Raw genomic sequence first — 21,728 nt, forward strand, 5'->3', positions numbered from 1 at the left:
CTCTCGAATCAAAATTTTGTTGCTCATACCTTACTAAATAAGAAAATTTAAGCGTCGGTCAAGTCGCGGGTTGCTACTTACACAGTTATACGTAATTCAATAAATATCGATTTTTTTTACCACAGGCATTTCCCTTTTTCGAATCGCTTCCCAAAGTTTTTCAGCTCTCGAGACTATTTAAGAGAACATCTGTTTCAAATTTTAACCAAATCGGTCGCCGGTCGGGTAATTTCGCCTGCACCGCCCGTACGAGCATACAAGAATTTATTTAAACCACTGTTTTGGACTCCTGGGACCTTAAAACGTCAAGATCCGGTGAAATCTCAAAATCGAAATTTGGAGTGTTTTCAATAACCTCCCAATTTTACGACGTTCATGCCATCGATTTATAAAATGTACGGATGGACCGATTACGATAAAATTTTGTAATTAGATTCCTTATCATATTTGTAGATCGAAGTGAATTGGAAATGTAAGCCAAAAATAAGGAAAATGCTTTTTCGACAGCTCCGTTGCAACGAATTGCATTAAATTCAAAGGGGACATAGCTTTAGAAAGGCAAAAAGTTGAGCTTAATCGTTTCATTCAAGGAGGGGGGGGGGGCAAAATAATACTATAGATTTCTCTACCATGGTATATACTATTAAAAAGAACAGGATGAAGTAAAGGAGAGAAAGGGGGTACACTGCCTAGGGCCCCTGACGAAGTTGATATGCCGTGGGCAATATTTAAAACAAATTGTATAATTTAGTAATGTTTTGAACAAATCCAACATGTGCCTTTGTTAAACATTAGTGTTTGAGACATGTCATTTTGACAGTCATATAAAATGAGTTTTTTTACCTGTTGAGGGCCCAGAACAAGAGAAGGATAATAAAAAAATAAATAAAGGCTTTACATACTGGAAGATTACTCTTGATGTCACAACAGGGTTGCCATATTGACTACCTTTAATTCCGGGACACCATCCCTCCATAAACCAAAATTATGACTGGGTAATAATATACCACATTCAAAAATTTATTGGGCACTTGGTTTATGACTTAAAATTTTGGAAAAAAATTGGGTGCTAGTTTTTTATTATTATATTCAATTTTCTTTTAATGTCATACCTATTAATCCCATTATATTTTTTTCACGCACAGCAAAACGACATAGAAACTAGTAAAGTATATAACAAGGTAGGGAAGTCTAGTATTATTGCCCGAGCACAGTTTATAATCCCGATGCGCTTGCGCTGAGCGGTGTAAGGTGCGAAGGCAATAATAGACTTCTCTACCATGGCCATGCGGTATATATACTATTTTTTTTCACTATGAGTACTTTGATTTCCGCTGGCCACATTACTACAGCTCGCATTGCTATTAAGATCTGAAACATTAATAAAACAAATAAAACTATCCTGTAACAGAATCAGTAACTTACCTGCACCACTCTGTATAACCACTTTGCGGAATTGCTTTTAGCTTACTGAATTGCCGGAAAAATTGATTACTTATTTGATACAAAGAAGCAGATGAACACCAATTTTAATCGGGATTACTGGTGCTCTATGCGTTACAGGACAGTGTACTAGTGATGTGATGAGGTACCAGCAACTGTTTGTAGTTATCTAAAAAGAAATAAATTAGATTCCAGTTGTATTAACAACGGTTTGAGAGAAATGTGCAAAAAATCAGACTGCCAAATCAACATTGACACAGGGGTAATTGTGATAGAATGTAAATTGCACAAAAAACTTGTCCAAGATACAACTGCTCACATTACAACCAGCACTCAGTTTCGTCATCGACTCATCATGTAGATTTAGCATGTAATAACTAATAAGTTCGAAAAGAGATAAATACCTGAACTGTTGATATGAATTGCAAATAGAATTGTTTTCACTTTGTTCAGCTCGAGTTCCATAGAAGATATTTTCAATTGGCTAAATGGTCATCTGTGGTCCCCTATAAAAAAGCAACGAGTTAATTAACATTTAAAATTTGTATACGTTTCATTCCACATACCCCAAACTGTCTTAAGCACACGTTGATCCCAAAGTTCACAAGTGTAAACCAATTACAAAGTCGGTCAACACAAATTCAAAGGGATTTTAATTGCAAAATATTCTATTCAAGAGCGCATTATGAGCAATGACAAATAGCAACCCTTTACAGTTGTCAATTTTTTTCTTTAAACCCAAATTGTCTAAGAAAATTAAACAATTATTAGAAAAAACGATTGAGGCGCTCAAACGTCTCAGTTGTACTTAAAGCTAATAAATAAAACAAATTAATTATTTTTATTAACTACAGGGAAAATAAAGTATTAATATATCCATATTAATATGTATTTTCATTTGTAGATTCTCAGGCAAATACAAAACAAAACTACACATATACAGTAAGTCGTGATTTCTACACATGTGATTATTTATACATAGCATAGTTACATAAAGATAATTTAGTTTATAACATAACCTAATAATAAATCAAAGATCAATACTGGCAAATCTTTTCCACAAAAGAAAGATTACCACAAGGTCAGTCAAAATGACCAAAATTTTAGGTACGTTAATTTACCTACTGAATACTATTTACTAATGTAAAATGCAAGGCAAAGACCTAGATACAGATTTCTTCAGTACGAAATTTCTTTCTAAGCAATTTTAATATTTACAACAATACTCGGCACTCAAACCGATCAACATATTATTTTTTTGTGATTTGCGAGACCTGTAAATTGACTTTAAACACCAGTCAAATCACTTTGTCACCTATAATAAAAAATTAAGCTAAATGAAAAACCAATAAGTAATCATTCTACTAATATGGGTAAAAAAGGATCATGTATTTTTTTGTAATATAAAATACAGTCTTAAACAATTTCTGCATTATACACATGGAGATACTAAATCGAAAAAAAAAATTAAATTTTGTTCTCCTCTTCCACTACCTAAATAGAGCTGTAACAGAAATTGCGAACGATTTTACAACCTAAAAATAAAATAGTTCCTCGATTTTATACAAAATAAAACTGACAAAATGGTCATAAAAAATATCATACATTAGATTTGTGTTCATTTTGTATAAAATCTTATGCACATTTTTTCAAAATAAATATAAAGAAAAATAATTTACTTTTAGACACATTAAAAAAAAATGTTAATCACTAAAGATAACAAAGGGCAATTAGTGGTTCGCTTGAGTAGTTACTTTTTTCACACATACATTTGCCACAAACCATTATCTAAGAATGACAAAGTGATCAGGTGGGCAGCTTATTTAGGCTTGATTCCAATAGGACGGCGGATAGTTCTGCTTTGCCCCAGATTTTGCTTGGCTGGATGCTTGCGAACGCTGACCTGTACTAGTGGAATCCTACAACAATGAGGAACAACGTCAAGGATGATTGTAGGGATGCCAGTATATAACAAGCAAACAAGCGTTTACCAATAATGGACATTTAACGTTCACACATAAAAGTTAGTTTACTTGATGCAATGAGAACAATTCAGTTATTTCATAAGTACATCATTTTTTTTCAAAACTTAACACATTTCCAAACACTGATCCAGAACACAACAGTTAGGTTAAAACTTGCCACGCATTCAAATTGCCAAAATTACATTATGCAAGACTGTTTTGACATACACAAAGGTGTCCTTTTTTTGCGCCTCCTTGAAAGGAATTGGATATGAAAAGTTTTTCATTTGAAGGCAGAATGTAGAAGCTTTACTGCATCTGAGTAAGGCATTTTAGTGAATATTTTAGATCAAATATTGTACAGGGTGGTTTAAATTCGTGACTCACCACTTGGGATCTCCATAACAGTGTACGTTAAATAGGGGCAAAGTTTCCGACTAAAATAACGTATTTGAACTTTCTCGTTAGCACTTTCTATGAGCACTTTTTTTCGCAGAATCTGAATCTGTTATCAGAACGTCCATAATACGCGAGATGTAGAAGCTACAGGCTACTTTCTTATTTCTTATGGACGCCATATTGGATTTTTACGGAATGAGAGAGAACAAAAAAAGGAAAACAATGAGGTGTCACACTATACTTTTACACACATTTACAAAAAAATGTCCAAATCAATCAAGTTTTACATTCATTTCTCAACAAAACATCAACAAGTAACTAATAGCGTTTTCGATTGGCAAAACTTGTGCTGCACGAGTGCAATTTTTACGTTCTATTGGTAATTTTAGGGCAATTTTCTGTGTTCCATTGGCAAATGTGATGCAACAATTACGCACTCAGTGCAAATTTCGACGCACGAGGTCCGAGAGCTCGTGGAGCTGCTAGTTAACAAATTTTCAAAACAAACGTGCGACAATTTGAATTTGTTTCTTGCGTTGGGAGAGTTTTTTGTGGTCATCTAGCGATAGCGAAGATGATGAACTAGCCATAACTTCTATTTTACAAAAAGTTGCTCATTAAACTGAACGCCAAAAATTGGTCCTTTACAGGAATTTCAAATTTATATTCCTCATCGTTTATCATAAATAATACTGAAATCGTTTGTCATTTTTTAGAATAGAGATTTGACGATTACCTAAATCTAAAATGAGGTTATGGACAAATGACAACAAATATTTACGAATATTTATGTTCCATTGAGAGCAATTTTCACATGGATTTCTTCAGTTTCTCGTGCAACACTCGTGCTGTACGAGTTTTGCCAATCGAAAACGCTATAAGACAACATGACTATGACGGCGATCTCATTCTGTAAAAATCCAATATGGCGTCCATAAGAAATAAGAAAGTAGTAGCCTGTACCTTTCTACATGTAGTGTTATGGGAATTCTGATTAAAGATTCACATACTTTGAAAAGACATGCCCATAGACACTTTCGACTGTTTAAGCTAAGCAAAATAAAAACGAAATTTGCATTTTCAATTTTTCAGTGATATTTTTAAAGATTTCAAAAGCTTTAACAAACAGGAACAACTCCATTTAACCTTCACTATATCTCTCGCCGTTACGGAGATCCCAACGGTAAGTCACGAATTTGAACCACCCTGTATACTATCAAAACAATCGATACAATGTCATCTTTTATCTCCAAGATCCTCTTTTCACAATTAAATATATGAGTATTTTAGTTGCTTTGAATATACTACGTAACTTTATTAAATTATTATGAAAACTACATTTGAAATTTTAAATTCTGCTCTGAAGATACCCAAAATCCTGACGGTGGTGGGCAAAATATGGACACCTTGTAGAGTTTTTTCTCTCTAATTTGTATATTATAGACAACACGAAAGAAAGATGTTTCTGTTGAAACATGTCTATTGAAACATTACTGAGGCGGTATGCAGACTACAAGGAGCAACATGCAACCCTATTCTGTTTCTCCCATGCACTTTTTAACTCCGACAATTTTAACATTTTAATAATGTACAGTGTGTCCTACTTTGGTTGAGACTGCAGTGTATCTTGGTTGTTTTTAAAGGTAGAGACTTGCGGTTTTTGCGACCTAGTGCCACTTTTTGTGAAACTTTTAATACCACAAACAGAATCAATCTAGTTACGTTTGTTTCTCAAATACAGAATGAAAACGAAAAGTTTGACTTTTGGGATGTTATCACATGTAAGATAGAAAAAAAGGTTAAAAGTGCATGTTTTAGATATTGTTACGTAGAACCCAGTGGCGTAGTCAAAACAATTTTGGACCACCGTTTCTGAGATTTGACCCAAAGTTGGTATCTTTCTATCTTATTTGGATAGTAAGACATGATACATCCCAAAAAGATTTATTTATTTATTTATTTATTGTCCCTCTTGTTCTAGGCCCTCAACAGGCTTGAATGCTTTTTAAAGTTGCCCCAGCAGAAGGTCTTAAGTTGTTCTATACTACTCCAGTATTTACCTTACGAATTAGGAAAACTGCAGGAAAACCTAATTCGGAGTAGCCGGCAGAATGCATGAAACTGACCTAAGGAAATTCCCATCTCTGCCACAGATGAAAAATTCACCTCAAACCAGGTTCGAACACTCGACCTCCGGATTTATAGCCCAACTTTTCGTTCTCACTCTGTGTCTCAGAAACGAAAGTAACTAGATTGACTGTGGTGTTAAGTTTCACAAAAAAACTGGCACATGGTCGCGAAACTGCAAGTCTCTATCTTGAAAAACAGCTGAGATACACTGCATTCTTAACCAAAAATTATGATAATCAGAAATTTCACCTTTAGGTATATTGATTTTAGATTTAAAAATTATTTTTTTTCAAAATTTGTCAATAAGCAATTTTGTGGTCACATACATCTATACCAATTTTTGTTGCTGATACAAAACAAATAAATACTTGTTAATATGTAATTGAGAGTCTGAAATATTTAACTACAGTTCCTGTTATTGGTTTCTGTGTGTTTACATGTGACATTTGTCAAATTTGACACAATTGCTTTTGTTGTTTAATTTAAACGTGTCTGATTTTTTGTGACTTTGACGTTTGACATTCAGAAAAACAAATTATCAATGGCCAACCACTACCAAAACAATTATAGGACGCCCGTTCCTCTAATATAAGCAAACAAAATAAAAATGGCCAGAAATCGTATTGCGCCGAATCTAGATTAAGTTTTTGAGGCTATTTGTGCGAAATATACCCACCCTTTACCAATCATATACAATGAGGTTGACTAAACAAAGGGGATTATCATATGTTGGTCCTTTTTTGAATCAAATCAATTCTTTTCGCTTTTTAGAATATTCTGACGACACTTAAACAACCCTAACCACACTCTCACGACGATAAAGCAAAATATCAGTGATTAGATAAAGTAATTCTTCTGTAGTTCTTTAGCAAGTCTTAACCGACTTGATTCTTGATCTCGACACAAATTTTAAAGAAACAAAATCCTTAAGGTGTTAATTGTAACAACTGTTCTAATTGGTGGTACAGTCGGAGAATGTGCAACCAGCAACCCTATCTACAATTGACAGCTTTTATCAATACCCCATATAGCTTCTGCATCTGCAGCCATTAGAAACACTACTATACCGTAAACTAAACCAAACTCATTTCTGTCAAATTGACGAAATGATATGGTGGATGGATATTCCGAGTAACTGAATATTCTAAACAGTATCTTCCTGTTTCATAAGACACATTTCCACCAATCTACTTACATAAACCCCTTTCAAGGTTTCATTGTTACTATATTCAACAACTGACCCAAGTTTAATATACCCTTCAACCCACTGTGTCCCATGCAAACACTTACAACGGAACAAATGTTTTATAGTAACTCAATGCCACAGTTAAATATTAATCACTTCTCCTTTCAAACTACATACTTTACAATGACACCCACACCAAAAGGGCAGAAAAAAGGGAATTAAGAGATAATTCAATTTCCCAGTTCAATTTTGTTACTCACCCTTCCAAATTAACCCCAATTATGTCACAATGCATGCTTAAGTTAGTAAGCTTTTGTTACAGCATTTTACAGAGGAACTGTGCAATTTAGGAATAGAAAAAAATGTTCATTTTTTAGGTTATGATATTAAATTAACACTCCATCTCTCTTTTGGATTTGCTCACCGTCAGTGCAGTATTCTGTTGAACTGTCTATCACAAAACAGAGTATAATTTGAGTAAGAACAAAAACATTTTTGATCCGAGCTTTAAATTGCCATTTCGGTGTGTCGATTATTCAACATATTACATTTGTGTTTTTATTACATAATTACTGTTTAAACGCTCCAAAAATTACGAATTAGTACAAGCAATGTTACAGGCATCTTATTCGTAAGTCATTCTCATACCAGCAGTACGACAATAACGCAAAACAAGAAAAGCTCACGTGTTTTTTAAGATTTAACTTACCATACGCCGGCCTTGCCGTACTTCCATCTATAAGCAAAACAAAACCTGAATAACCAAAAAGAAGGACATGCTGCATAGAAACACGTAAAACAATAACAATCAATTAACATTAAGTTTCAATATAAACCAACGTGGAATGTTGCGATTGACTAGTAATGAGACATTTTTAATTTTTTCACATAAAAAATTGTGGTTTCCATTATTGGCAACACAACTATTGAAAAATTTACTCATTATACCTGATGTATCGGTTGATGAATTAGAGGAGTTGAATGGTGCTGTTGTGGTGGCATCGTTGAAATGTACATCGGATTAAAGTTAGTCCCGCTAGGCGCTAACGCCGTACTTTGATTCCCATGTAATGTTCCAGGGAATGGAGGTGGGGTTCCCGAATGAAATCCTTGTTTATCATACGACTGAAACAATGTAATTTAAATTGAGGAATCCATTCTTTCGTAAGATAAAAAAATTATTTTGTAGTACAAGTCAGATTGCCAAATCGTCTACTGTAGGTGTTATCAATAGAATAAGCAAATATGAAACAAAACACTTGTTCATACGAGCGTTAATTCTATACAAACACCTACATCGGTCTCGTCATCTGTATCATCATATAAAAAGGCACATAAACAATAAAACGAAGAGACAATTTATGCTTACATTAACTTTTCCCAGTGCTGTATGCGATTTTCCATAAATAGCAGTTAAATCATTAGCAGATGAGCCACCCGTTGAAGCGTTAGCACCAGACCCCTTACTTTGACTTTGAGTATTGCTTACATACCCTCCTTTACTATAATCTTGGGTCTGCGTGAGAGGGTCATAGCCAGAACCATAACCAGATCCATACGTCGCCGGTTTAGGATACTGACTGTTATTAGACCCATGAGCATTCGTAACGGTTGGAAGTTGCTGCAATGCGATAATCCTATCATTCACCTGTCACATATGCAACGGGATAATTACGTTATTAAAATATATAATACTTTTGCACATTCAGATTAAAAAAACCCCAGCTAGTAACATATTTCTGCCGAATCATGTACGCATAAACATACAAGCTGTTAAAAGACACCTACAACGTAACTACATGTTCATGTACGTAATAGGATCCAATTGAGCATATTCTTTTCGATCGGAAGCGGGTTAAATAAAATGCAAAATTAGAATATGCAAGCATATGACAACAATGGGAAAGTTATTTAAATAAAACTAAACGATAGAAATACTTACAGGATACACTGGAAACTGATACGTCGGCTGTAAGGCATTGTAAGGTGCATAAAAAAATGGTGCAGCTCCCGTTTGGGCAGCTAGCATAGGCTGCGCTTGATGTCCCGTACTCGTCTGTTGCGATAGAGTGGAAGGTACCGGTGAGGTATTGTTGTCTCCCCGTGTAAACCGACCATCCGAAATGGAATACGCTACATTAGCCAAGGTTCCGTCCCTTACCGCCGTTAACGTTGTTGGTGTTTGGTAACTCATATCATAATAACCCGTCTAGAAAAACAAAGGTTCTCCCTCTATGCACTCTGCATTGTTACTCACCATATGAGGCATCCTTTGTTGTAATAACTGCATTTCTTCAAACGAGTAGATAGGCTGCTGGAAAAACGGCACGTTGCTCATTATGTATTGTGTACTCATAACGGGAGTTACGCCGGCCGGTGGTATATTCGACATCACGTTGTTGTTTGTATTCTTAGCTTAAAAAACAAACAAACAAATCATTAATAATTGTAATCAACTTTTTATACAGGAAAATCCGAGCAAAAATTAAAATTTTTTTCTCTACTCCTAGTACCTTAAACACTTGACAGAATTTATAAAACTTATTCTGCATTAACAAACAGCTAATAGGCGAAACCCGAAGACTACTCTTGTATAATGTCAGGTTAAACTTCAGTTTATAGTTGAATTGTGGGTTAAAGGATTTGATTGGCTAATATTTCACAAGTTGGCCAATCGTATTTCTCAAATCTGTCGGTTAAACCAAACTGAAGTTTAACCTGACATTGTGTTACAACCGCGCGTGTGCGTGTTTCTCTTTAAAATGGCAAAATAGAAATAATATTTGGATTATCCGTGCTTTCCAGTTATATGTGCTTCTTCGGTCCCGTAGAACACAGATAATCGGAATTCTAGTGTAATACCAACACAGTGAAACATTGGTATTTTATTCCTGGGTGTAATCATGATCTTGTGTATTAGCTTCGAGAAGTTGTAGCCAGTTTACTTGGGATTCGCGATTTATGCAAACTTTTCGTCTATCTAATTTTGCCTTCATCATGAACATAAAGTTACCGTCAACTGTACCATCGAAGCGATCCATTTCGATATTTCTAAAAGGAGCGGTATTTTCCAAGGAGAGATAAGATTAAGTGTTACCAAAAGGGAATATTATTCACGTCAATTACTTCAGTTATTTAAAATTGTTATGATTTCTTAAAGTGGTGTGCGGTTATTTTTTGGAACTTGCGTAATTAATTTTGTTTGAGAATATTCCTAAAGTAATTGACCTATGAGAATTATTTGGATGAAATTTGTTTTACATTTATTGATCCATAATCCATTAATGTATCCGCCTCCACAAATCTTTATACAAAGCGATTCCACCTCAAGTATCATAAATGGTTTTCGCAAAAGTTGGATCATCGCATTGGAGCAATGTAGTGATTTGAACCCTGACAGATTTTTGCGAAATTCATGAATTTTCGGTTTTTTCCTGACCCAATATCAATGAAGATACAACCTTCAAATATATCATTGAAGCATGAAAAATTATGAACCAAAATAACTGAATCAGAATCACACCTTCATACATGTATTGTTTTTGCTTCCTCAGTCAATGCGTGTAGTACATGCAACAGATTTTTCTCAACAACTCAACTTTTACGATAAGACGTTTGAGGTTATGTTGCTCTGCAATCGGTACTCGGTATTGTTCCGTAAATAAGACGTCACCACAAATAAATGGAGAATACCGGAACCATGGTTTCGGTAATATCGGTTCATTCATGGAACATACTATTAATAAGTGAAACTTAAATAATAATAATGCTTTATTTGCCCAATAGGAACACCCATTTAATTTAATTTAAGTTAGGTTAAGCAGCACCAATGTGTTTGATAGGAACAGATTACACTGGACATTCTTTTTGTTTGATGTGACGTGCTACACTTGACTGCTGAAGCTATTATAATGAATTGTGTACTTGCTTGGTATTTAACAAATACAAGTTTATTAAAATTTGTAAAGGAACATCCTGTATATTATGTCAAATTTTAACTAGAACATTTTTTTACAATATTTGTACTTAAAAAAATGTTCTATTAAAAATTAAAATAGAAATACACAATTGACTATAGGTACCTACCTACCACTAGCTTTCTTGAAACTCCAGAGATATTTTGGTTTCACACTTTTACCCATCTCTGTAATGATTTCCCTAGTTTACCCTAAATTATCTTTGCCCTGACACTTCCTTTAGCATAAACAACAAACGCCCGCAAACTGCCACAACACAAAATGAGGACCTTAGATGTACAGGGTGGCCAACTAAGAATGCGAGATACTGTATCTGAGAATCTATTCATCGCAGAGGCTTGGGGTAAAAAATTTATTACTAAAATGGCCACGAGAAAAACCTGGAAAGTATTTTTAAGTTTCTGAAATGACCGCTAAGGGGCGTAACTGCAATTTGGAATCTAAAAAACTGATGTTTCTGTGAATTCCGCTATATTAACCTAACAAAAAAATGTCCGGTCTTTCAAGTTGACGATAATCTGAATAATTTTTGTTTGACAATTTTTCCTGTATCTCTAAAAATGAAGTGGTGGGGGGTATTCAAAGGTTTCCGTAAAGAACACTCTGTATATTCGAAATGGCTGAGCCGATTTAAACAAACTCGAGTTAGTTCAAAAGAGCTATTCTTCAGCTACAAATATTATACTATTTGAAGTTTTGTTAGTTTCACATATCACCGCTTGAGGGCTTTTTTCGACATTCCGACAAAAATGGTTAATTTTCTCAAAAAAATTAAATGCATTGGTTCGATTTTTTTTCATGAAAAAGTGGCTAAATGATGCCTAAACAAACCCGCGAAAACAGCATCTCGAAATCTTGAGATATATATATTTTTTTATATCGTGGTGGCCAGCATTTCGGGCATTTACGCCGTAAGCTTGCTTTTTTAAATCGATCCACCTTAGGGCCACAAATTATATAATAAAAATAATTCCGAAAAAATTCGCTTAAAAAAAATAAAATTTTGAGGGTATAAAATTTTCTTTGGCCTAAATTTTAGGTTAGGAGCAAGATATCGAGATGGGGTTTTCGCAAGCTTGTTTAGGCATCATTTAGCTACTTTTTCATGAAAAAAAAATCAAACCAACGCATTTCATTTTTTTGAGAAAATTAACCATTTCGGTCGGAATGTCGAAAAAAGCCCTCAAGCGGCGATATGTGAAACTAACAAAACTTCAAATATTATAATATTTATAGCCGAAGAATAACTCTTTTCAATTAACCTGAGTTTGTTAAAATCGGCTCAGTCGTTTCGAAGATACAGGGTGTTCTTTACGGAAACCTTTGAATACCCCCCACCACATCATTTTTAGAGATACATGAAAAATTGTCAAACAAAAAAGGTTCAGATTATCGTCAAGTTCAAAGACCGGACATTTTTTTGTTACGCTAATATAGCGGAATTCACAGAAAAATCATTTTTTTAGATTCCAGATTGCAGTTACGCCCCCTAGCGGCCATTGCAGAAACTTCAACATATTTTCCAGTTTTTCTCTTAGCCGTTTTAGTAAAAAATTTTTTTACCGCAAGCCTCTACAATGGATAGGTTCCCAGATACAGTACCTCACCATATTTGGCCACCCTGTACAATTTAAAACGTACCAGTACTGGGTCTTATCTCTTATGTTTATACTTTTGCTTCTAACTCGGCGATAAAGCATCCCAGTGTGGAACTATAAAGTATATCCCTGTGAAAGGCCACTCAAACATATCATTTAATTTCATTTTCAAGTGGTACATGAGAATAGGACACCTAATTGACCTAATGTGAGTAACAGTCCAGTAAACCCATCAACTAACAGAAGGATATTTTTTAAAGGCAAAGCAAGCAGCATGAGAGTAGTTCTACCTAGAAATTGTTATAACACAAACTGCCACTTTGCTACTACGACCCGTAACGTCCCACTATGGTCAACCCATGTAGGCAAGCCATAGTGACCATCTTCAAGTGTTTACAGGTCTTCGGAATATCAAACACTACATGCTGCACTGCATATTATAATTGAATAAAGCATACAGAGAAGGAACAATGATCCTTCCTATTTTCTTGCAACTTAGTGCAATTTAAATACTTACCTAATGCAGTTGTAGATTTCGCTCCCGTCGATGTTGTTTGTGTTAGCGAGGATGTGTTGTTAATGCTACTAACAACGGTCGTCGTGCTACTAACGGAAGTTGTGCTACCATCATAATTCGACTCCTTCACCGATTTATTACTACTGGTATTGTAACTACTGTACTGATTTCCGCTCGTCGCGTTACCATAACTCGAATTGCTATTAAGACCTGAAACATAAAAAAATCGAGTAACGCGAACCTGCGACAAACCAAAGAGATTTACCTGTATTTCCTCCATAGACGGATTGACTAGTTTGTTGATGAAATTGATTGTTGGCAGGATAGCTATTAGCTTGACTAATTGCCGGAAAAGTCGATGAGTTTGAATTACTCGTTTGATATGAACTGACAGATGAATACGAATTTTGATAAGCATTACCAGCATTCTGTGTGTTGTACGATGGTGTATTACTGTTGACGTAGCTGTTCGCGGTCGTCTAAAAGTAAACAGGAACAAGTTAGATCCTAGTCGTATATTCACAATCCTGTGAAATGTACGCAAGAAGTCAGACTGCCAAATCAACACTGATGAAGGCGTAATTATGACAGAATGTAAATTGTACAAATAACTTGTCCAAGATACAACTGTTCACATTACACCAGCTCTCAGTTTCGTCATCGACTCATCATGTATGTTTAAGTCTACACCTCCAAAGGGTAACAATATTTCATTAGGTGGCTATTTGGTAGCATTAAAGTATTAATCCCACTTTGAAAATGTAATGAACTAAAAATCTGTAAAAATGGACCTCAATATACACAAGATGGAGCCGCTTCCGTAAACACCGGAAGTGGCGCCATCTCGGTTCTTCAGGTAGAAAATTTATGGTATGGGAACATTACACACATTTGTAATAAGACAATCTCATGTGTTGAAAGTCTACTGCTTCTAATGAGCGATACATAAATAAGGGGAGAAGACGTTAAACTACAACGCAGATCTTGAAATGTGATAATTTGGTAGAGATAAGTACCTGTGGCGTGCTGTAACTTGAAGAGCTATAGTTTTGATTTTGATAAGTGGTGGTCTTCGGCTGATACGAATTATACGAAGAACTTTGCGAATAAGAATGTTTTTCACTTTGTTTGTTCAGTTCAAGCGCCGCAGGTGTTATTGTCTGAGTCGCATTAGCAGCAACAGTAGAGCTCCTCGGTAACGTTGTATATGACGCCGTCAAATGTTCGTTAGCTTGTGGAATGGTGTCCGCATTAGAAATCTGAAAGGCTCCAATTAAAATACGACAAAACTGATCGTTAAATATTACATTTTGCGAGAGAACCGTTGTAATACTGCTTTGTTGGGTATTTGGTTTAGAGGCATACACATCTAATGGGGGATTTTGCACTGATTGGCTGAGATCCATCAGATCTATGTTAGAATTTGGGGTTTGCAAGGTGCTTGTTAAATTAGTATCGTTTGTTGGACTAAATTTATTATCTACAACACCGTCGAAGGAACTGGCATCAGAGATAAAGTCCATTGCACCAAACTGGACATCCAAATAAGCAATGCTACTATTGATGTCACCCGGCATTTCGACAGCACTCGAGGGAATCTGAAAGACTGTGTCAATTCTCATTACACGCGTCAGAGCAAGCAATTACCTTGGAGGGAGGTGGTACCCTCGCTCTTTGCGCCTTAGTCCGCACGGGATGATGTTGGGGTGGTGTCTGTGTATCGGGGGTCGTCACATAGTTACTATTCCCGACTACGTAGTTACTGTTGTTGCTGTATGTGTTTGTATTAGGAGATGAACCGTATTGAGCATTGTTATATTGTGCCGAAGTGTTTGTGTTATTGTTAGCGTAAGTTTGTGCCGTATTATACGGCTGAGATGTTGAGTCGTACGACTGAGATTGGTGACTTGAGTACTGCGCAGCTTTCACATTTTCATTACTTTGTTGCGTTAATTGGTTAAAATACTGCGTTTGGGCAGCATTTAAACTTCCAACCATCGGAGGATCCATCTGCAAAGGTCAACATTAGTCAAATTGAAACCTGCCACGCAGCAACATACAGCTTCTATCGTCATTGATGGCATAACATTGGGTGAATTGGCTTCCATGTTTGCCTCAATTTCAGATGCCATAGCCATACTTGGTGTGAACACCTTAGTATCCGCTAAACTACCTGTATATTCCTCCGTTGACCAATCATCTGTTTGGGGAAACTCGTCCCAATTTTCTTCTACAATATGAGTTTTAAAACTGCGACAAATTCATTGAGAGAAAATTACCCGCAAAGTTTGTATGAGAACTGTTCGTAATTGTGGTGCTTTCCCACGGTATTGAGTTGTCCCATGTCTCAATTGTAGGTCTAGCGTTCGGAAAATTACTCCGATTGTTGCGTGGTGGATACCTGGACCCAGCCCTTCCACCACCGCGTCCTCGACCAGGTCCTCCTCTAACATGTCCACCCCTGCCACGTCGTTCCTTACGATCCTGTTGGTTTCCATCGTTCAGGTTACGCTCGTTCTCTTTATTTTCTCTACCCCTCCCTAAATTAAAAAAATTTTTATTGTATATTTTGAGTTTTTGTGTATTAGCCTCACTATTGACTTTAGTACAATACGTTGTCATGAAAATCACCACTTTGCTTTAGGGAGGCATTTATAAAGATTTTTGCAAAAATAACAGGAAAAGCTGAGATTGGTTGAGCCATGAAGATTTGGTTATATATTTTAACTAAGAGTTTCAGAAAATTGAAAAGATGTGCAAAGGAGCATTTTTTTTAGACTAAGTACATGCAAATGGTTAACACCGAATTTCATAGCTACCATGTCTTTTACCTTGTGAGCCGAAACAAGTTCCTATAGAATTGATAAATCTAAATCAAAATTTTGATTTATAAAAATAAAATCAAACTTACTACTAGCAGAAGAAAAAAGAACGTGGTAACCCACATGGCAGATAACCCACAATTTGAAATTACATTGACTGATAAGATAAATCCACGCGTGAGAAAGAAAAATAAGGCCTTGCAAATTGGTACTATAGATAAAGCAGATTTACACATTATCAACTAGGACTAGTTGATATACAGGATGAATGCTGAAAAATATTGTAAGACCAGAGTAACATAAAATTTAGATGTCAATGATTCTGTTATTACTGGTTTCACAAAAAAATGTGCGAAAATCAAAGTTGTGGGTAAATTATGTCGTTAACAGTACAGTACAGGTTAGACTCTTAGGCTATCACTTTCTAATGAACATCTTGTAATTGTGCCCCCCTTTCGGCAATTCTAATGATACCCTACTCCTTACAGTTTTTTAAAGCGAATTTTGACTTTATTTTCATTGACTTAGTGAACAGATCTTGTTACAAGGGCCTACATAGACGTTCTAAAAGGTCGCTGGACCCTGAAAATGAGGTTCAAAAAGTCTGTATGTACGTACAGACGAATCTCCGAAATATAATAATATAACGGTGAGAGATAGATACATTTTCCGCCATTTTAAAAAAATGACGGACGAGTCCATCATGAAAAATGAAGGTGAGTCCGCGATCGCGGAGCTATTATTGCAAAAAATTTGAGAAATCATGAGGAACGAACGCGAGAATCTGCGGAAATTGTTTTTTGGCGCTAAAAATAGCTATGTTGACGTATAGTCAAGAGTTTACGCCAATTTCCCTCTTAAAGCGTATGCCCGGGATTTCAAATGTGAGCGTTCTGCAGAGTTCACTGAAGGCAAATCGTTAATACAAATGCATTGAGAATACCTAAAATTACACGAAGACGTTCTAGGGGGAAACACGTACCATTTTTGGTGTATACCAAAAATTCAAATTAATTCCCGTCAATACAAATTAATTCACGTTAATTCAAATTAATTCATAGGAATGTACAACAAAAATTCAAAGTTGTTTCCCCCTAGAAGACGTTCATATGCCAAAATGAATTTGACAGCTAAATGTTTAAATTTGGGGCTCCTCATGCTTCTAAGTCCTGAGACAACTTTATATATAGTTGCTAGCAGTCCCTGTATGTAGAAGTTCTAATCGGTAGCGGTGTAGTGCAAATTTTGTGATGCGTATAACGCAAAATTTTGCATTCTAACGTATACTTGACCAAAATAAAAGATACGATCTCCCTTAGACGCCTTCGCAATACAGTGTGGTCGTTATTTTTCTTTTTTTTGTCCTCCATCTCATTCCGTAAAAATCCAATATGGCGGCCATACGAAATAAGAAATTAGTAGCCTGTAGCTTCTACATCAAGCGTGTTATGGAAATTGTGATTACACAGATTACAGATCCTATGAAAAAAGTGCCCATAGAAGGTGCTAATTGGGATCGTCCATTTCTGACCGTTTAAGGTACGGAAAATTAAAACGAAATTTGTCTTTTGTGTTCCCTTCAATTTTTATAAGGGACGTCCTGGGTCCAAACCTCATAGTAAGTTAACGGTCAGTCAATAGACTGTTTTGACAAGTTTTTCAGTTTTGTGAAGTGACTAAAATTCCGTTTAGAAAATTTCAAAAACTGGATCTGTTCACAACTCCTGTGCAGACACAGCGCATTTTTTTAAACCTAAGTAGCTGGTTACAAAGGTAGTAGGATGCTATATTTATCGATGTTTACCTTATTAGTAGATTATGGGGAGGGAGATCTTTACGCATAACCATTTAAAAACCGCCTGGCACACGCTCAAAATCTACGCTACATAATGCAAGAAGGATCTTCATCTTGAAAATCTTTCCGCCCTTTGAAAGTACCTCCTCCAATATTCCGTGCTGCAAATATTTGCAGTGAAGTTTTGACCTCACCAGGAGATGTGTCTCGTCCAGACCTTCTAGTTGGCCTTTATGAATACTGTCTTCCAATACTATACTTTCAAGATATTCGCTTTGACTTCCCCACTAGATATGTTTCGTCCAGGCACTGCATTTTGCCTTTTGTGAGTACTCCCCTCCGACAAACTGTTTTTGACATATTCGGTTTTAAAGTTTTGCCATCACCAATGAATATATTTATTCCAGACGTCACAATCGTCCTTCATGAGTACCCTCCTCCGACAATCCGCTCTTGAAATATAAGGCATTATAGTCTATCATGATAAGGGGTCGAGAAGGGGGACTATGATTGGCAGAAACCGTTCATTAGAGTACCATGCAGGATAAAACCAGCCCCCTGAGATAAAATCAATTTCTACCCCCTCCCCCCTAACCCGCTAATCTCGAAAAGGAGTCACGCATTAAAGTTATAGCTTGTAAAAACCAATTCGTTTCCATGAGACCTTTCATTAGAATACCATGAAGGGTAGAAGGTATGTTCAATCCTCAATTTGTGGACAGTGGCGTACTTCTGCATTACCAAGAGGGGTATATTTTTTTAATGGCAGCTACTACTAATTTTCATTACATATTTATTAAGAGTGCGCTTTTTGGATGTAGCAGCGTAAAAGGTGTGCACTTTTAGAATATGTAATAAAAAATAGTGATAGTACGCCACTGACCACAAATTTAAAGTATATAGAGACTCGTCTACTCTGTATAGTAAATGATTAAAAATGTGATTTACCAAATTAATCTTTGAAACAATTGCAGAGGAAGCCCTTCCTTGAGCAACCTTCAGTTCATATCGTCTTAAATTCATTTTTTCTATTTCGGTGTTACAATGAGAATTTTGTGCAACTGTATACAGCAAAAACAGTGTTTCAATGAGTTCCATTGTAACATTGTTTTTGGTAACTTTTCATCTCTAAGTTGGCAGTTCGCCAAGACGTCAACGTCAAATCATCAGATGTGAAATCAAATTACGTAAAATTTATGTGTTTTCCTTGATTTTTGGTACACGAAAAACTTAATACATTCCAAATCAGCAGTTTACACATCCACCATAAATAAATTTATCTACGAATAAAAATTACACATTCATGGAAGTTAAAGTTTCCAAATGTCAGTGTTGTGTTTATCTACGCTGCCAACTTAAAATTTCTCAACGTAAATGGTGTTGCCAACTTAAGACAAATTAATTCTAAAGTTTCCTGTAGTTTTTCATAATTACTTTTTAATTAAATTAAAGCCCCGAAATAGAAAAAATAGTATGAAAAACACGTGTTACAATGCTTTATTTTAATACTCCTATCTTGTGGACACTCGTGCCACAAGATAGTCGTATTACAATAGGTCGCATTGTAACACTTGTCTTTCAATATACTATTGTATATCTGACAGCTCTATGTCTGTCTTTCCAATGAACACCAATGTGGATTCAGTAAGAGAGCACTTACAAACACAAATGTTAAACAAACCATCTTTGGGTGTTACAAAAAGGAGCAGAATGCTGTCATGGCTTTTACACCACACCTTACTAAGGCATGGTACTGTGTGTCACATAAGCGCCTTAAGTTGGAATTAGTATACAAGTTTGATAAAAACACTAGGTACCCTTAATGTCGTCCTATTTAAATAGAAGAAGCCAGTGGCTTACGGTATAACAACAACGTATCCCAAGAAGTATCAATATCCGCAGGGGTCAATACTGGGCCCGCTAGTGTTCTCAATCTGCATCAATAACATGTCTTTCTATCTGCCTAATCGTATTAAGTGTATACTGTATGCTGAAAATGCTAACCTAATCTCGATTGGCGATGACTATCATACCACTCATGAGGTCATACGCACCGGAATCTCGACCATGGACAGTAAATAACCTAAAATTAAACAAAAGGAAAACTAAAATTCAGACCTTCACACTAAAACGCTATGAGGACATACGCCTGAATATAACGAACACTGCAATACAATTTCAATAAACTTGTAACAAATATAGCAAACACCCTCCTGGGTCACTGAAAATAGAATTCGAAAATTTGAAATCGTTCACGAGTTATCATGTACACAAACGAACGGACGAACAAAAAGTCCAAAATCATGAACTCACTTAGGAGCTCGTTAATAAAAATCAGCAAAACGATTTTTGTTTTATGCAGGTTAATGGTTTGCGCCTCAAAGGAAAATAACATGCTGCCTATACGCTTTGATTCACAACGTATTAAGTTATGGTACCCTGGCCTCGGCACACAACAGTGTCTTGTAGATGTTAGTATTCAGACAGTTCTGTGTATCTACAATTTAAAAGCACTCGGCTATACTAAAAAGAACCTGCACAAATTCTGTACTTAGTCGGATTTCCACACATAATTAACACTATATTATTATTATGCATGGAGGCTTTTTTTGTTAGTTTCGCAATGAGCCTGGTACACTATCAGGAAGCCAAATCTCAGTTCTACTGTTATTAACCAAAAGTGTATCCTCCGGACATGAAACAATTGTTTGCCTTAGTAATGGCAACAAATGACACCCATCTTATATGAAAATCGAGCATTTAGTTGCAACATTACTTACATCCTCTATTATCGTTATGTCTGCCATGGAGACGAGGTGGGCCGCCTCCATTTTTGTTCCTCGGTTTCTCTTTATCACTAGGTTGCTCTGGGGTTTCGTTCCATTCATCGACGGGAGCTGCCTCTTCTGTTTCAGTTTTACTAGTCGAAGCCTGTCTATTCTTTTTTTTCTTACTGGATGTTTCCCACTCGCCCTAAAGCGTAATAGAAACAATGTTTTACTTTTCGAAAATCACTCTCGATATCTAAACGGATGGCTATGCGCTTACCTCAATAAAATTCTCGTATAGCATGTTAATGGCGCGTTCCGCATCGTAATCGCACTCGTATAAAGCCAGACAGACTTCCTCCTCCGATCTCCTAGTCATCTCTGTAACTTGTCGCACCTTTTCTTTAATGCCTGGATCGTCAGTTTTGGACCTCGCATTTTCGCCGCCGCCATGCTGTTTATCGGAACCTTTACCTGTGTCGGATTTGTCATGTTTGTGTGATTTACTGGAATCCCCTTTAGCACTTTTACCACCCTTAATAGTGGTTCGAGTAGTCGAACTCATCTTTACAGTATTTACAATTATTTACAATAGCTTTTCTGGAACGAAAACAGAAAATTAGTTAGGCACGTTTTATTATAAACACCAAAATTGTTAATGAACTACGATAGAAATCTTGTAATGTTATTAAAACATGGCAACCTTGTAAAATTCGTCATACAAAGAAAGCAACGGTTAAAGAACTCTCTTTGGTGATATAATAGTTTCACTACGCTAAAAAATGCCGGTTTTCGAAATATGAAGAAAATCTTCTCAACTAGACTGCGTACGTCCAAAAATACGGATCAAAATTTAATCGCCATGTGGAAGGACGCCATTTCAAAGCTTATGCATAGACAGTGTATATTGACATCTTACAGAAAATATCAATGGATTTGACAAATAAAATCTTACAATCACGTTCTTCCTTCATCAACACGATTTTTATAACACTAATTAACTAATTATATTAATATTGCAACTACCAACGAGGATTAAACTAAATTTAAAGCCTACAATAAAAGTGACTGTGTTCTTAACCATACCTCGGTCAAACGTAACTTAACACAGTTATGGGTCACGTGACTG

The 21,728-nt window shown here is 35.9% G+C and overlaps 1 protein-coding gene and 1 long non-coding RNA gene across 4 annotated transcripts; both read right to left on the minus strand.

Annotated features, from left to right (window-relative positions):
* Positions 1 to 1,070: 1,070 nt before the first annotated feature.
* Positions 1,071 to 2,135, minus strand: LOC116160322. The gene is made up of 3 exons (XR_004143181.1): positions 1,848 to 2,135; positions 1,426 to 1,612; positions 1,071 to 1,371 (listed from the first exon to the last, which is right to left on the minus strand). It is a non-coding gene; the product is annotated as an uncharacterized LOC116160322 (long non-coding RNA).
* Positions 2,136 to 2,817: 682 nt separating this feature from the next.
* Positions 2,818 to 21,690, minus strand: LOC116160319 (protein lingerer). Of its 3 annotated transcripts, XM_031473503.1 has the most exons (16): positions 21,555 to 21,690; positions 20,880 to 21,199; positions 20,612 to 20,804; positions 15,494 to 15,754; positions 15,275 to 15,444; positions 14,862 to 15,224; positions 14,522 to 14,812; positions 14,231 to 14,473; positions 13,480 to 13,693; positions 13,215 to 13,424; positions 9,380 to 9,537; positions 9,065 to 9,331; positions 8,492 to 8,770; positions 8,071 to 8,247; positions 7,832 to 7,858; positions 3,248 to 3,362 (listed from the first exon to the last, which is right to left on the minus strand). In XM_031473503.1, exons 2-16 carry the CDS (start codon positions 21,162 to 21,164, stop codon positions 3,267 to 3,269), a joined length of 3,234 nt encoding a protein of 1,077 aa, XP_031329363.1. In that variant the 5' UTR covers positions 21,165 to 21,199; positions 21,555 to 21,690; the 3' UTR covers positions 3,248 to 3,266. The 3 variants fall into 3 exon arrangements, with proteins under 3 accessions (XP_031329364.1, XP_031329363.1, XP_031329365.1); XM_031473504.1 differs by lacking the exon at positions 7,832 to 7,858 and having other exon boundaries at positions 2,818 to 3,362; XM_031473505.1 differs by lacking the exon at positions 8,492 to 8,770.
* Between the last annotated feature and the right edge of the window lie 38 nt (positions 21,691 to 21,728).

The sequence above is a fragment of the Photinus pyralis genome, unplaced genomic scaffold (assembly GCF_008802855.1).
Source record: "Photinus pyralis isolate 1611_PpyrPB1 unplaced genomic scaffold, Ppyr1.3 Ppyr1.4_LG1, whole genome shotgun sequence".
NCBI lineage: Eukaryota > Metazoa > Arthropoda > Insecta > Coleoptera > Lampyridae > Photinus > Photinus pyralis.

What these genes read in the sequence shown, in the direction of transcription:
- LOC116160319 (XM_031473503.1), bottom strand. Translation starts at nt 21,164, where the DNA reads ATGAGTTCGACTACTCGAACCACTATTAAGGGTGGTAAAAGTGCTAAA. An exon ending in TATACGAGAATTTTATTGAG is followed by an intron (nt 20,805 to 20,879) that starts GTAAGCGCATAG and finishes ATTACGCTTTAG; the next exon opens with GGCGAGTGGGAAACATCCAG. An exon ending in CGTCTATGGAGGAAATACAG is followed by an intron (nt 13,425 to 13,479) that starts GTAAATCTCTTT and finishes TTTATGTTTCAG; the next exon opens with GTCTTAATAGCAATTCGAGT.